This window comes from Anopheles darlingi, chromosome 2 (assembly GCF_943734745.1).
Source record: "Anopheles darlingi chromosome 2, idAnoDarlMG_H_01, whole genome shotgun sequence".
Classification (NCBI taxonomy): Eukaryota; Metazoa; Arthropoda; class Insecta; order Diptera; family Culicidae; genus Anopheles; species Anopheles darlingi.
The window spans coordinates 32,714,403-32,729,402 of NC_064874.1; the positions used below are offsets into that span (position 1 = coordinate 32,714,403).

General features: G+C 46.3%; 5 protein-coding genes across 9 annotated transcripts in view; 2 read left to right on the plus strand and 3 right to left on the minus strand.

Annotated features, from left to right (window-relative positions):
- LOC125950759 (tolloid-like protein 2) overlaps window positions 1–889 on the minus strand; it is a 19,501-nt gene extending 18,612 nt beyond the window's left edge. The window contains exon 1 of one of the 5 annotated variants that reach the window (XM_049679012.1): window positions 840–889. The gene's annotated coding sequence lies outside the window, so the exon portion shown is untranslated. Of the gene's footprint in view, window positions 1–428; window positions 472–501; window positions 814–839 lie in introns of those variants that run through there. The other 4 variants (XM_049679011.1, XM_049679013.1, XM_049679015.1 and 1 more) reach the window with 4 other exon arrangements.
- A 1,259-nt stretch (window positions 890–2,148) lies between these two features.
- LOC125959830 (zinc finger protein 593 homolog) lies at window positions 2,149–2,799 on the plus strand. Its single transcript, XM_049692785.1, has one exon. The coding sequence runs from the start codon at window positions 2,255–2,257 to the stop codon at window positions 2,747–2,749; it is 495 nt and encodes a 164-aa protein (XP_049548742.1). The 5' UTR covers window positions 2,149–2,254; the 3' UTR covers window positions 2,750–2,799.
- LOC125959829 (methionine aminopeptidase 1) lies at window positions 2,755–4,423 on the minus strand. Its single transcript, XM_049692783.1, has 4 exons — window positions 4,088–4,423; window positions 3,431–4,016; window positions 3,223–3,362; window positions 2,755–3,154 (listed from the first exon to the last, which is right to left on the minus strand). The coding sequence occupies exons 1-4, from the start codon at window positions 4,251–4,253 to the stop codon at window positions 2,922–2,924; spliced, it is 1,125 nt and encodes a 374-aa protein (XP_049548740.1). The 5' UTR covers window positions 4,254–4,423; the 3' UTR covers window positions 2,755–2,921.
- A 59-nt stretch (window positions 4,424–4,482) lies between these two features.
- LOC125951594 (UDP-N-acetylglucosamine transferase subunit ALG13 homolog) lies at window positions 4,483–5,196 on the minus strand. Its single transcript, XM_049680536.1, has one exon. The coding sequence runs from the start codon at window positions 5,110–5,112 to the stop codon at window positions 4,597–4,599; it is 516 nt and encodes a 171-aa protein (XP_049536493.1). The 5' UTR covers window positions 5,113–5,196; the 3' UTR covers window positions 4,483–4,596.
- A 969-nt stretch (window positions 5,197–6,165) lies between these two features.
- Window positions 6,166–15,000, plus strand: part of LOC125950750 (aminopeptidase N) — a 14,553-nt gene continuing 5,718 nt past the window's right edge. The window contains exons 1-6 of the mRNA XM_049678996.1: window positions 6,166–7,026; window positions 12,660–13,636; window positions 13,721–13,882; window positions 13,975–14,354; window positions 14,442–14,781; window positions 14,856–15,000. The exon at window positions 14,856–15,000 is cut by the window's right edge and continues 250 nt beyond it. Of these exons, the coding sequence (XP_049534953.1) occupies window positions 12,735–13,636; window positions 13,721–13,882; window positions 13,975–14,354; window positions 14,442–14,781; window positions 14,856–15,000 (1,929 nt within the window). The 5' untranslated portion in view covers window positions 6,166–7,026; window positions 12,660–12,734. The remainder of the gene's footprint in view (window positions 7,027–12,659; window positions 13,637–13,720; window positions 13,883–13,974; window positions 14,355–14,441; window positions 14,782–14,855) is intronic.

The window sequence follows — 15,000 nt, forward strand, 5'->3', positions numbered from 1 at the left end:
ACGCCCCCCGCCGCAGGTAGCAGCGGGGCGCGCAACAGCCGGCCAACAGGGAAGGGGGAATAAACAAAACGCAATCACACCAGCAGCACACAAACACACCAGCTTGCTCATCAACGTTGCCTCTGGCGGTGCTGAGTTGCGTCGAGACAATCGTCCACAATCAAGCCAGCCAAACGCGGAGGTAACCATGGTGAAGAGATGGATAGAGAGGATCCACCGTCGTGCGGCGCCCGATGAGAGGCTGCGTGTACCCTTCGTCCTCCGGGCCGTGCGCCGGGCTCCGAGGACGTATCAAACAGCATCCGAAAAGCAAAACAAAACGCGAGAAGAACACGACTACGGTGACGACGGCGACGACCAAAGCAGACACACAGCATCAGCAGCATAAGAACATCCACTTGCCAGCAGGGGCACACGCACGCACGCACTTAGGACAACTACACAAAGGAGGAGCACACGTTCGGTTGTCTGGTCCGCCGACTGTCTGCGTACCGCACGTACGTTCACCGATGATATGCGCACTGATAAGAACCGCGACGACAGACAGACAGCATCAGCAGCCGGACCAAACGCGCCAGGAACTCGCTCGCACTCTTCTTCTCGCGTTCTCGCTTGCTCTCGCGACCGACCGCCCGGGCGATGAGTTGTTGGCTTGCTTTTTGTTTGTCTGGCTTTTTGGAGGATTTTGCCCAAAAACGATACGACCGCACGCAACCAACAATCCTCCGTATCCGTACAGGACCTCCTACTAAGACGGCTACAGTCGCGAACCAAGCCAGTCGATGATGATGATGATGCGATGATAAGGCGAGCGATAGATCTGTTGAACAAAAACTGACCGAGACCGTAAAAAAACCCACGCCGTCCGGAGTCCGTGGCGGTTTCGTTGGAACTGGCCGTCCGTTGGAGCACTGACAACCGACGATCCTTCCAACCTCACGACCGACACGTGCGTTTATTACGAGAAAAGACAACCGACGACCGACGAAGAGTGTCTGGATTCTCTGGATGCTGCGAGCATCGGAGAGCGTCGGTAAATTTTGGTTGCCTTGGCCGCCCTGGACGAGCATAAGCGGGATTTCCGATGAGAGCCATGAGACTTCGCTGTTAGTCGTGTAGTGGGAGATGCTACCAATCTCTGCAGCCTGTGGGAATCGTCGACCAAAGAGACTGCTTGTAGAAAACAAATCGTTGTTTCAGGCATAGAACATCGATATAAAATCCAGGTAAAATCAAATTAGGAAAATGTTAAAATGGTTTAAATCGTGTGTACCTTATGATAAGCGATTGCCTCCCTGTTGAATGACTTGTACTCTGGAATATCGGTTGAGTTGCGCTTCCTAGCAACATTTCAATAGCAGGATTAAAGGTAAAACTCCGTTGGCAGTATGTATGGCGTAGTTGCCTACTTAGTATATCACCCCTGCCCAGCCACTGTGTCAGGATTCTCCGTTTATTACTTTACGTGGAGGACATCAACTGAATTAAATTCCCTGGTTCAAGGTTGAAGATGGATAGAAATTAGCTCGAAGGTCGCAGGACTTTCGCTGAAGAACTTCGTGGCGAAGGACAAGGTATTGGTCCTGTTCTGTACTTGATATTTTTTTAAATCCAACTTTAAAGCATGTTTTAGAAGTATTGGAGTGAGGCGAACGCGTTTTGGTGTTATTTTTGATTACCAATCGCTTTGAACTTAAAATATACCTAGCAGTCGCTCATACCGACTGATTTACTCAGAACTGTGTTTGGTAGCTCTTAGTTCTTCAAAGCGTGCACGTGCTCCCAGGACAGTAGCACCTTTTCGTTGACCGTTGTGCTGTTCCCGAAGAACATCAACTATAGAGCGATCATCTTCTCTTCCCCGTACACTTCTCCAGCATACGCAGCTCCTGGATCACGGGCCCCTTTAGTACAGTCGCATCGAAACCGATAATCGCATCCTTCAGTGCCTGCTTCAAGCTGAACAGACCTGCTGGGTGCTTAAAAAGTGGGAAAAAATGGGTGAAAATGAAAACAAAGAAAACCGCATTTTAACGGCCCATTTGAAATTTTTTTTTCATGCGGGTGTGCTCGAAACAGGGCGACTTTGCTCGAGCAGATCGACGAAATTCGAGCGGTTCAAATCAACTGTCAAAACCACGAGGAAACGTGAAAACAAAAACAACAAAAATCCTGGCCCAAGATTTTAGTTCGATTTAGTGCACTAAAAGTGTAAAAAGTAATCTTATAAAGCATTCGTTAAAACAGACCGAAAATGCCTTACGCACGGAAGAAGATGCACAGTGGAGATACACATCTGCGGCGCCGTTGGAGGCTGCGAAACCGGAAGAAGGATTTGGATGAAGTGGATGCGGATCTGAAGAAAAATCCGGAGCAGTTGCTGAAGCAGGAAATCGATCTGGACAAACCGGGTTTCGCCCAGTTCTACTGCATACATTGTGCCACCTACTACATCAACGATCAGGCACTGCAGGCGCACTTCCGCACGAAGGTTCACAAACGCCGGCTGAAGGCGCTGGAGGTGGAACCGTACACCGTGGAAGATTCGTTGCGAGCGGCCGGCCAGGGTAGCTTCGTCCAGCCGCAGAAGCGCAAGATGGAAACACAACCATCCCTGCCGGAAGTCGAAGCAGGCAAGAGGATCAAGGTGGACATCATGATGGAGGAGGAGAAACCCGCTAAGCAGAACCTCTCCAAGGCTACGAAGTATACCGATTTCAAACAAGTGATGGAAGGTCTCGGCAAATAGATGTGATTTAATAAACGGAGCGAAATAATGTTGACTTTTATTCCAAAAACGCCAGCGCGATTTCGAAGGTATGGGTTATACAATTATCGACCACTGCTGAGAGCATTGAAGGATGCGGATTAGAGCTTAGAGCCGAAAGAACGATGCTGAACTGAAAGCGGCAGGTCATTGTTCACAGCTGATCCATGAAGTGTGGCGTTCCGTTTTCGTTGCGCCGTTTCGTAAGAATATCGCAACCGGTTTCGGTTACCAGCAGCGTCTGTTCGAACTGGGCCGAAAACAAACCATCCGCTGTCACGGCCGTCCAGTCGTCGGGCCACGAAACATCGCGCCACGTTCCTTCCGAAATCATCGGCTCGATCGTAAAGCAATGGCCCGGCTTCATAACACCAACCGCGTTATTTTCTGTAACATAAAATCATTCAGCATTAGGTGATGCGTCCTTTCTAGTCAACCGACCGGCAGCGACTTACTGGCATAATGAGGTACATTGGGTGCGGTGTGGAACAACCTGTGAATGCCGTGTCCGCAGTAACTCTTCACGACACTGAATCCGTGTGTCTGCACGTACTTCTGAATTACATTACCGATCTCGCGGTAGCGCTCTCCGGGCCTGAAAATAAAATAAAACCGAAGGGAGAGTTTATCATTTATATAGTTTATCGACCATCGGCAACTCACTTTACGATCGCTATGGCCTTCATTAACGCTTCATAGGTGACCTGCACCAGCTTCTTGTGTTGCTCCTTCACGTTGCCAACGAAGAACGTCTCGTTTAAATCACCATGGAAACCGCGATGATAAACCGTCACGTCTACATTACACAGATCGCCATCCTCCAGCGGGCGCATATCCGGGATTCCATGGCAAATCACCTCGTTCACGGAAGTACAGCATGACTTCGGGAAGTTGTAGTAATTGAGCGGACTGGGATAGCATTCCCGCTCGATGCAAGCCTCGTGTACGGCCCGATCGATTTCTTCCGTCGTGACACCGACTCCGCACACGCGTGCCGCTTCGTCCAAAACTTCCCGCCCCAACCGGCAAGCTACACGCATCCCTTCAATTTCCTCGTCGTCCAGCACCTTGATTATGTTGTTCCCTCGCAAGGCTTCTTCCGATTTCGATTTGCCCTCCTTGTGGTCGGCATAGTCGGGGCGAGGAATCGAGGCTGGCACCGTGCGCATCGGAGTCTGCTCGAACGGACGCAGCTTGCCCGTGAACGTGTAGTAAGGCCACGGATTATATCCCGTCGTTTCCTTTCCCTCTGTTGCGAGATCGAGACCACGAGACGAGAAATTGAATAAGCCATTTTCCGGTTGCACGAATGCCACTTACTTGCTAGCAGATGAATTATTTTGTGCTCCTTCCAGGAACCTTTGAAACATTCCTGGCTACAAAAGTAGGATCCTTGGATCCCCATCTTGAGGCAGACCGGGCACTGCAAAGTGGCCGACTTCTGGCAGTCGTCCGTACCGCAAAGATGTTTTGCCATATCTCCCATCTTGAACACCGAGAACGCTGCTGCTGGGAAGCCGGTCGCACAGAAACGATGATCTCGTCGATCGTGTAATCGAAGAAGATAAGTTAAAAACCCAATTACCTAACAGAACGCGCGAGAAACCGGTTAGACCTTATAAGAACAAGAACATGTTTTTTTCACGTTTGACATCGCCGAAACTGTCGCTTTAACCCTGCCAGAACCCCCTAGAGCGAGAAAACCTTTCTTTGTCGAGTCGCACACCAATGTTTTTATGTTTTATTTTCCGAAATTATAAAAACCCACAGCCATTTTATCTCTCAGCATCACAAGTTGCACAGTGGAATTAAAAGCCTTGAATAATCATTCATTGGAAGCCCATAAATTTGTTCAGATGATCAACAAAACCATCCAACGATCCGGGACCCAATTTTCGCAAACGGCCAAAGTCTGCCTCGGCCAAGGTTTGCTGTAAGCTGCTCGGAGTGCAGTAGAACAGATGGTCATCTCGACTCAGCCTTTCCGCGAGCTCGGTTTGATGATTGTTCATCAGAGATTCGTTCACAACGACAACGAGTGGCCGGCCGGCTTCCAGGACCTCGATGCAACTTCCTGCTCCTGCGTGGCTGATGACGAGATCCGCTTGTTTAATATCGTCTCCGATGGTAGGCTTCAGATCGTAACAGGCTAGCCGGATCTTCGTACGTTTCTGGATGTCCGGCAGATCCGGAGTCGATCCTTTTCCTCGTTGTATCGTCAGTGTTTCACATCCCAGAGTTTCCAGCTGCTGCAGAACTTCCGTCGATAGCACACTTCCAACCAGCTCCTCGAACTGAGTCGTGCCTACGGTGACAAAAACGTTTCGAAATGATTTCTTGATCATATTTTTTGGAGGGCCACAAAATTCGTAGGTCGATAAGTTAAGTTTTCTCTAAAAATACTTGAAAAATCTTCTTAAGATACGTAAACAAAAATTTTGGTAAAAAACCAATATATACACCTCAACCGATTCGTTAGGCTAACCGATTCTAATTGCATACATTTAGGGGCCGAACATTTCAAAATTTAGCCGTTAAATAACCAGTGGAATGAACAAGAACCTTAAACATGAGATTAAATCAATTTATGGTGCGAAAAACTACCCAAATATTATCTTTTGACATTGAAAATGTATTGGCATCTCCCTCCCCTCTTCTGTAATAGTACTATTTAACGTTTATAATGTATTTTTTAAAGATATTTAACTGAAAATGTGTATGTTTTTGGGACAATTATTATGTCTAAATCATCTTTTTATCTATCTGGCAGGGACGGGGGGAGGTACAAGCGATATACTAGGTATGTACTCGCTCCCTCCCCACCCTTCCTGCACTTTCCATGTGTATTTCTGTGTCCGGCTCATTCTATCGGTTATCTAACGGCAAATTTTTGAAATGGATAACCGCTAAAATTATTTGAATCGGTTGAGGTGTATGTTTTGGTTTTTTACCCAAAATTAATATTGTAAACGGTTTTTTTACTGCATATTTTACACCGACCGAGGATGAGGTTCCAGATTAATACTTGACCGTACGTATGTTCTTTTCAGCGGGATGAATGTTGCGTCTCTTTTACCAGCCGTCTTACACACCTCTTTCAGCTGTTTCAACAGCGTTACAGAGAAACCGAGAGAGCTCCTGAATGTGCTCATCTTTACGCTACTGCGATTAAGAGAATCTCCTACTACACTACTACTACATATATATAGTACATGCCAGAGAAAGGTCCCGCCGCCAGATTGTGGTCGATCCGATATCGGTTGTTGCTCCGAAGCGACGAACCGACGAAACACGAAGTCGGTCCACACACCAGAATCCCTTCTCTCCGGAGCTATCTGTTCAGCGCATACTTGGTTACGTCTTTCGTCGTCGCCTCATTCAAAATTGTTCCGCTGGTGGATGAACACGTGCTCGTTCGTGTTCGTGTGGATTCCCTATTGTTTATTCCTGCGGTCGTGAAACACAAAAAAAAAACAATCGACATCCGCCGGAACAACAATTCGCATCGCATAACAGTTAATTCGTAGATAAGGGTTCGAAATCGTAGTGAAATTACGATTTCGGCTTCGAAGCGAGCAACACGCTTACCGTTAGGACTTGCGCTAGGACTCGCGTGTTCTTACTCGATGCAAAGTGCAAGCAGTTGCCGCGAGTATTGTGAAACGAATAAAAGTAAAGAGTAAATCGAATTCGCGCTATAGGGTTTTATTCTGTGCGGTTGCTGATTGTGATCGTGGTAAATGAGTAGTAGCCGCGCTTGCAGTAATGCGTTTCGGATAGCATGGCCGTGTCGTAACACCGGTGATCTTCCTGCTAAACCGATCACGCCTCGAGAAGCGGTGTCCGCGTGTGTTTTGTGCGATAAATTAATTTGCGATCTAAAATAGCGCGTACAGTGTACGGATGGATACATAAAAATAAAACATAGATACATCGGAACTGTGCTGCAGTGGGAAAACCAAAGCGGAACTGCCCCGCTCTGCGCCCTCGTTATCCCCTCGAATGGAGCTACACTGTTTAAGTGATACTTTGCTAAATTGATTTCTTCAACAATATTGAATTCTGTTTCTCGTATTCCCAATTGTTGTTTTGTAATGGTTTACAAATGTGAATGTAGAAAGTTTTAGCAAAATCCTATCGTGGAGTGTTGCCTTTCGAATAGCAGATTTCGGCACACGGTGACCATTTACTCACCACAGGTGTTGATCGTTTTTTAACCTGGAACAGCGGAACTGCCGTTTAATCAACCAGATAAAGAGGTAAGTCGAAGTCAAAGCAGCGCATGTCGTAACGTTTATTCAACGATCGGTTTTGTACGAGTGTAGCGCGTTTGAAGGAGTAGGAGTCAGTCTGTCTCCACATCTAGCGTCTTATTAGATACTAAATGAATGAAAATATTAAACATCCCAACCCCATGCCAAGAAATAACGCCATACCTCCCCTGAATGTCGTTCATGATCGATGGTACGTGTCGGATCTGGCCTGTCCGTCAGTCAATTAGCGAACCGTTGCGAGATGTAACGCATTGGCGGTACTTCGAAGCCGGTGTACACCATTGAGCCAAAGGTAAACGGTGGCAATCGATCGATCTGCCTGCCCCTCAAGAAGCGCCCAAATAGTGCAGTAAGTAGAGCGCAGTAGCCCCCAATATCGATAAGCAATCGATCAATATCGATTGATTTCGTGGGTTGGTGCACTGGATTCAAATTTGGTCCACATTCACAGCGAGTGAAAATGTTTGAATCAGAAACATCATCATGTGTTCCATTACACTTTGTATGTGGAGTAGAGGTTTGAGTAAGACACATTAGTACTTCTTCGTTGTGTGTTTGATTTATCCTAACCTTCCGATTTGGGAAAAAATCCACAAAAAAACCAAGACGGATTAAGGGAATAGCTTCACGTGCGCCCAGCGGTTTCCTGTATCGTTGAGATACCGCCGCGTCAGCAGCAATATAGTTCGCATAATAGCCCATACCAGAACCGGGCGTATGGCCTTGAATCAATTCAAGACGCCAATCTAGCAATATCCCACATAAACAAAGGAGTTCTCCGCCACGGTAAGAAGTTGGACTCAGCATCAGGAAATAAAAAACAAAGTATAGTGCTGCACACCACCAGCGAGAGCTTGCGACTCCATGTACCCTAATCGGGTGTAGTCAATTTACTCGAACGGTGGTTTTACTCTCTAATCCCACGTGACTCTGTAAAGAGATTGGCAGAAGGATGGAGATGCTGCCATCGCTGTTCACTTTGCGAGCCCGCGCCGTGTTTGCCATTCACTTGTCACGACTATGATTTGATAAATCAATTATGCTTTAAGCGCTGAGCAAACAAATGTGGCCACTACGGGGGGAGGATGCTTTAACGCCCGTCCCCACCATATGGTACCGTCGCCTCGGCTGTACGGTCCTGGAACCCGGGCTGGAGTGATTAAAAGTCGTGAAGGAGTTTCAATCACTTTCTCTCGCGTTGGCGGAAATGAGCAATCTCAATCGTCGTCGTTACCAAGAGGGCTTGAGTTTGCAAAAGTTAGAAGGTCAAGTGCTAATGATTTCTGCTGTATTTCGTGCAGCGCACACTTTCCTGAAAGCCATGACGTCGACGATGGATTCATGGCCATTGTCAGCTGGTACCATTGCAGCAGGCACTCCCTCCTACCTTTTCTGATGAACGATTGAACGAGATCGAATTGATGCAACGTTCCTCTAGTTTGTTTAATCAACCTTTTCCTATCGAAAGCCCAATTAGCTGCAAAGAGCAAGGCATGAAAGGTGACGATAAACAGCGTGATAGAGCGTGCTATCGGGTAACATCTGTTGGCATCTGCTAGCAACAGGGGTTCCGATACCGATAATAGCGAAAACGTTCCCTGACACACCCCCGCCTGTTTCACCAAACGAATGGCACGCGAGCATCGGCCGATTGGCTGCTGAGGATGGATTTTGTTTTTTGTTTGTTCAACTTTCCCACTCTTCTCTGTGACATTTCCTGCCATATCCTTGGTCACACCGGGAGATCGATGGAGGACACCAAACGGTGCCCTTGAGGCGCTTTTTACTATAAAGTCCACGCAGCGTGGAGTAACGCCTTCTTGGACCGTCTGGGACGATGGTTGGTACCACAGCCACGTAAATCGATTACCGTTGCTGGAAGTAATCTGTTTATGAGACGAGCATTACGGACAAGGGCAGATGAAATGGTCACATTTACGCCTCGTTCACGAATTGTGCTTCATCAATAAACAATCGAGCGTTCCATTCAGTTACCAAATGGCGTAGTAAGGAATACCGGGGCAATCTGTCTTGCAATGGCTTGAGAGAGTGGATGTGGTTTCGACTTTGAAGCCTTTGATTCCCGATCGATGCACTACAATGAATTTATATGCCCATTCAAATGTGTGTCTATTCCACCTTTCCAATCGCCAATTATGACCGAATCGAAGAAACACCCTCTGGGATGGTTTAATTCTTATGCGGGTTCGTGCCAATGAATCTGATTGAGTTGGACGGGGATTGGATTAATTGTCACTGAAAGCGTGTGACGAACGCGGCTCCCCCCCCTGAGCGGTGCGTCACCCTTTCTATTAGTGGTCATTGAACCCACACACACGGCTTGTCTGAAGTGCTTTCTAGGAGGAACGGAAATCATAAGCAATCCTGGCCAGAGCAAGCGCCATCCGTTGAACCGATCCGTCGAGTCAGCGTTATGATTTTGTTGCCCTGACCCAGAAGACCTCGCGACCGGTTACACCAAACACAATGCGCCACTCGGCCATACAGCATATCAATGTGTCGCCTCTCTGCGTATGGTAATGTTTGTGGCGAGACATATTCTTTCTTTGATCGGTACCCTACACACCGGGTTCGAGCTGAGCATAGCAATGTGGGACCCAAGGATCCCGATCAGCATTTCACGCTTATGCTACACCGGCTTCTCGTAGCATAATGAAGTATTAAAAGAGAGGGAAAGATCGTCGTCACAGGAGGCACGGAAGAACGTTCAAATGCGACGACAGCCCACAGCGTGAACAAAGTAGACTGCCCGTAAACGGTTCGGTATAAACTCAATCTTTAAACTCAACTTCCGCTTTAACACGACTCGGTCCCGGGGCACTCTTCAAAACGACACTAACGAGTGGAATGTAAATTATGCTGGTTAATTGTATCGTCGCACATAAACGTGGCTGGCTGGCTGGCTGGCTGGCATGGAAGTCTGGGTCTTGCTAGAATTCTGGCGCAGGTTGTTCAATGCATGCCAATGGCCAACGGTTCTACCCGAGTGTGTGTATGTGTGTGCCATGGTGTGTCAAATTTAAATCAAGCAAATCACTATAACCATTCCTACGAGAGGCTATACCAGCATATGTATGTGGACAAAGGAAGTTCTTTGAGAAACTTTTCTCAAATTGCCATCATCATCGTCATCGGTCTCATCCGGGCGGTCCTGGTTTGCTAGCACTTTGGCTCCCACCCCCTTCATCGCTTTGCCGATATTGTTTATGAGGTTTCACGGAGTTTAATGCTCGTCCATCTTCCTACGGGCCGGATCAGGATCCTCGTTAGCTTCCTTCTGCGCCATGTGTGGTTAGATTCAACGAGCAACGCACTCGTTCGGTTTGGTGGCGTAATTCAATCTGAACATGTTTACGATGACACAACCGGATGGCAGAGAGTAGAGCGAATATGCAACATGCAAGCTGTGACTCGGCAGCAAGTGTCTCGTGAGCTCGGGTTTACGTTATTCCATCCTGCCACAGGAACCGGACCCTCAGCGTGAGGGTGGCGGTTTTTGATCCGGTGTACCATTTTTCACCGTCACCATCGGCAATCTTACGGGCACGAATCCCTGAAGGATGTCAATCAGTTCCTCGCATCGCTTAACTTGGAGCCAACATCCGGCAAATGAAGAGCCTTTTTAAATGACATCGATACCTCGAAGGGTATGAAATGTGTTCCTTCACTACAGAGGAGATCACTTACGAACAATCTGCATAGACATTTCCTGGTACCGAATTTGCTACCACAGCCCAGCGCTCCAGCAGTCCAGCTGGAATCGCTCGAATATTACCATATACTTCGTTTGTTTCATTACCATATGCTTCATTTAGTGATGAGGTGATGCGATCTTTGGACTCGTCTGATTCGAAAATTATCAGCCGAAAAAGTAGACCACAAACGTAACGTGCCACGGTTTTCTTATCACGGCTCTTGTGGAATAAGACATTATTCAAGGAAAAAAAGAAGTAATCAGCGAAATCACTTGGCACACTAAGACAGGAATATGCATTAGTGAACAAAAGAAAGTAAAAAAACCCAACGGTTTATTCTGCGTGGAAAGAAAACGAGCGAATATATCCACTTTGGGTTGCATAAATTCTACGCAGCCGTGCCACATGTTCGTGAAGTCAAGACAAAGCCAACGGAGACTTCAGCCCTTTCAGACAGGATATCACCGCTCTTTTTGCTACCTTTTTGTGTGAAAAGAGGCAACCCTCCGCCGGATGTGGCATACACGTGAGGAGCGTATGTCGCCGGCGTGACATGGAGGATCATAACGCAGTTGGAAGGGCGATACTGATCGGATTATAGAATGTGGCTTATTATTTTCTTCGATCGTTTGTCACATACCAGGAACGCCGGGGAATGGGAAAACACAGAACGACTTTAGCCATATGAATCGGTACACTGTGTGAGAATTCAATTGGCACGATTTGCTTTTCTCACAAATTAATCGGCGCCTAATCTTCTTATAAATATTGAACCGATCCCGGGGACCATTTAGGGTTGGATGACTTTGAAGGGACTTGAATTTGATTGAGAAGAAGGTAGTTTAACTTTTTTTTAATAATTTTTAAAAATTTTTTTTATACTAGATAAATTTTGTTGTATTAAAAATCACTGGAAGGATGAGCTAAATGAAAATTATAAATATTCGAAAATCATTTTTGTATGGAATGTACTAGAACGTTAACTTTACCAAGTTGTTTAAATTCATTTAAAATTATAAAATGTTGATAAAACACTGAAAACTACTTGCTAAAATATCTGCCGTATTTTTAAGTGATTTTTTTTTCAAATTACATTAAATCTCTAGCGTACATTAATCTTTAGCGCTTCGTTCGTGCTATATGGTATTAACTGGAAGGACGTGGTGGAAATGCTTCAAAAGACTCAGCATATTTTTTTCCGCGTATGGTTTCATCTTTTAAATGCATCACGAATAAATATGGCTTTGATACTATATTCATGATGTTCCCCGTGCATTGATTTTGATCTAAAGAGTAGAGTATAGTATAAACAATAAACATAAAAGTATAAAATAATTTCTTCGACATAAATGTTAACAAGCACCATGGTTCCATATCTAAATAACATTATTCGTTTTCATTAGCACCTCCGTGTATCAGGAGATATTTCAACAGGTTTGCTGGCCATTACGTATACCAACATAAACATTCATTCGATTGAAATAGCTTCTTCTTTTTTGCCTTCAAATGAATAAATGGTTGTTTGTTGGGGGTGTGCAATTTTAATATAACTAATGGTGATATTTTAATATTATATCTCGGAATAATATATCCGAATACTGATCAGCAGATTTTTTTTCGAAAAAGCAAAATTCTGGTGGCATAAACAAATTTCAACATTTCAAGGATAAGTCTCACTAAAAACAAATGAATTAAAACTAGTAGCACCATTTACGCATACGAACTCTTTCACGAGCACGACTTTGCAGCATGAATATTATTAATATGCTGCCCCTCAAATAGAGAACATCAGTCTCACAATGGCGAACGCTATTCGTTTTTAATCGATTCAAATTAATACAATCCAGATTAATAAAGGCTATTAACCCATCGTCTTGATCGTGGTCGAAATTTTGCTTCCAGTCTTCAGCATCATCCCGAACACACCCAGCCGGAGTTCATGAATCTTGCAAGAGGTTGGCATCGGATGAAAACACCATGAACAATAACAGCAGCAGCAAAATGCAGATCCGGGAGTCGTTGGGAATGGAGGCGAATGACGGCGGAACAACAGTCGAGGGTGGTCGGGGCTATCTGATCACCCGTATGACATTGGTGGCCACGGTAGCTATCGTGTGTTGTTTGCTTCTCGGTTCGGGTCTATTGATTTACCACTTTTCATCGTGCGAGGAGCAACAATACCATGCCTCCCATCAGCATACGACACTGTGCGAACATCAACATTCAACCTCGGGCTACAACGATCATCAACAACAGCAACCAGCAACAACAGCGGCAACACACCAGGAAGAATTTGATTCCGGTGTAATGGGCCCTGGTTCTGCTGCTGTTGAAGAGGTTACTGCAACCACGAACCGGATCTCTGATATGACTAACAGCACGAGCATTACGACGGTCGAAGACACTCTGAGCGGTTCGTCGATCGATGAGCAACATAATTCGCCAAAGGAAAACTTGCGGTTGCCTCGATCGCTGAAGCCTTTGACCTACGACATACGGCTTAAACCGTGGCTCGATGAGGATAACTTCACTTTCTACGGTACGGTGGATATTGTGGTTAGCGTGCTCGAGAATTGCAACAACGTCACTTTACACGCGGTCGCCCTCAACATTCTGGATGCTACGGTTGAATGGAATGAAATGGAAAACGAATATGATGCCACGGAAATACCTCATTCCAGCGAGCACGGTATCGCAAGACGGTACATTGAAATTGACCATAACATCACCATAGCCAGCAAGCAGTTTTTCGTCCTGATGCTAAAGCAAGAACTCCAGAAGGGTGAACAGTATGTGATCCGTATTCGGTACGAGGGTATACTGAACGACTACCTGCAAGGATTCTATCGTAGTTCCTATACCATGAACAACGAGACAAAGTAAGCAGATGGATCAGGATTGAATTCTATGAGGCTATTTCTCCGAACCGTTCTGAATCTGGATTATGCTTTGATTGATTGTAGATGGATAGCCACGACACAATTCCAACCGACCGATGCTCGGCGTGCTTTTCCCTGCTTTGATGAGCCAGCTCTAAAGGCACAATTCACAATTAGCATCGCTAGAAAGAAAAATAACATGACTTCACTATCAAATATGCCTCGTTTACATTCGTACGAGGCAACGTACGTATTCGAAACCGAATGGAACCTTTCTAGTGTCTCGTCTGATCGTATCAATCCTCTTTTGTCAATGCTTGTATGTTGGCCCCTTCTAGGGAACCGGAGCTTCTTGGATATGTTTGGGATGTCTATCAGCAATCGGTACCAATGTCTACCTACCTGGTGGCGTTCGTTGTGTGTGATTACGTCAACATCTCGAATGCTAACTTTTCCGTCTGGACCCGTGCCGACGCCATTAACTCGGCACGATACGCGCTGAGCGTTGGACCCAAGCTGCTCAAGTTTCTGGAGGGCTTCTTCCACATCGATTACCCACTGCCGAAGCTGGATATGATCGCGCTGCCTGACTTTAGTGCCGGGGCGATGGAGAACTGGGGCCTTATTACTTACCGCGAGACGGCTATGCTGTACGAGGAGAAGGTGTCTGCTATCAGCAACAAGCAGCACGTGATAACGGTAGTGGCACACGAACTTGGTAAGTATGAAATTGGTCGGGTACTTCGTGATTCGGTTTTATGGTTGCGGCTATGCTTTATTTTTGCCTATCCTTGCCACCCCACAGCACATCAATGGTTTGGCAATCTCGTGACACCGTCCTGGTGGACGGATCTGTGGTTAAATGAAGGCTTTGCCAGCTACATGGAATATCTCGGAGTGGATGCAGTCGAGCCGGCCTGGAAATCGATGGAGCAGTTCGTGGTGAATGAACTGCATAATGTGTTCTCGCTCGATGCGCTCTCCTCGTCCCACCAGATCTCTGTCGAGGTGCACAATCCGGAGGAGATTCATGAAATCTTTGACAAGATTTCGTACGGCAAGGGCGCCGCGATCATTCGAATGATGGACCACTTCTTAACGACTGACGTGTTTAAGCAAGGACTCACCAACTATCTTAACTACAAGTAAACATCTAATTAGTCATCTCTTAGGTGGATGTACGTCAATTCATGTCGTTGCCTCGTACTTGCCGTTGCAGGAAGTATCAAAGCGCCACTCAGGATGATCTTTGGGAATACTTGACGAACGAGGCGCGCAGTAGCGGAGTATTCGATGAGCACACCTCGGTAAAGGAAATCATGGACACCTGGACACTGCAAACCGGCTTTCCGGTGATTTCCGTG

Bases quoted from the DNA above. Each gene is read 5' to 3' on its own strand.
- LOC125959830 (XM_049692785.1), top strand. From the start codon at position 2,255: ATGCCTTACGCACGGAAGAAGATGCACAGTGGAGATACACATCTGCGG.
- LOC125959829 (XM_049692783.1), bottom strand. From the start codon at position 4,253: ATGGGAGATATGGCAAAACATCTTTGCGGTACGGACGACTGCCAGAAG. The intron at 4,017-4,087 runs GTAAGTGGCATT...ATCTCGCAACAG, and splicing joins AATAATTCATCTGCTAGCAA to AGGGAAAGGAAACGACGGGA. The intron at 3,363-3,430 runs GTGAGTTGCCGA...TTTTATTTTCAG, and splicing joins AAGGCCATAGCGATCGTAAA to GCCCGGAGAGCGCTACCGCG.
- LOC125951594 (XM_049680536.1), bottom strand. From the start codon at position 5,112: ATGATCAAGAAATCATTTCGAAACGTTTTTGTCACCGTAGGCACGACT.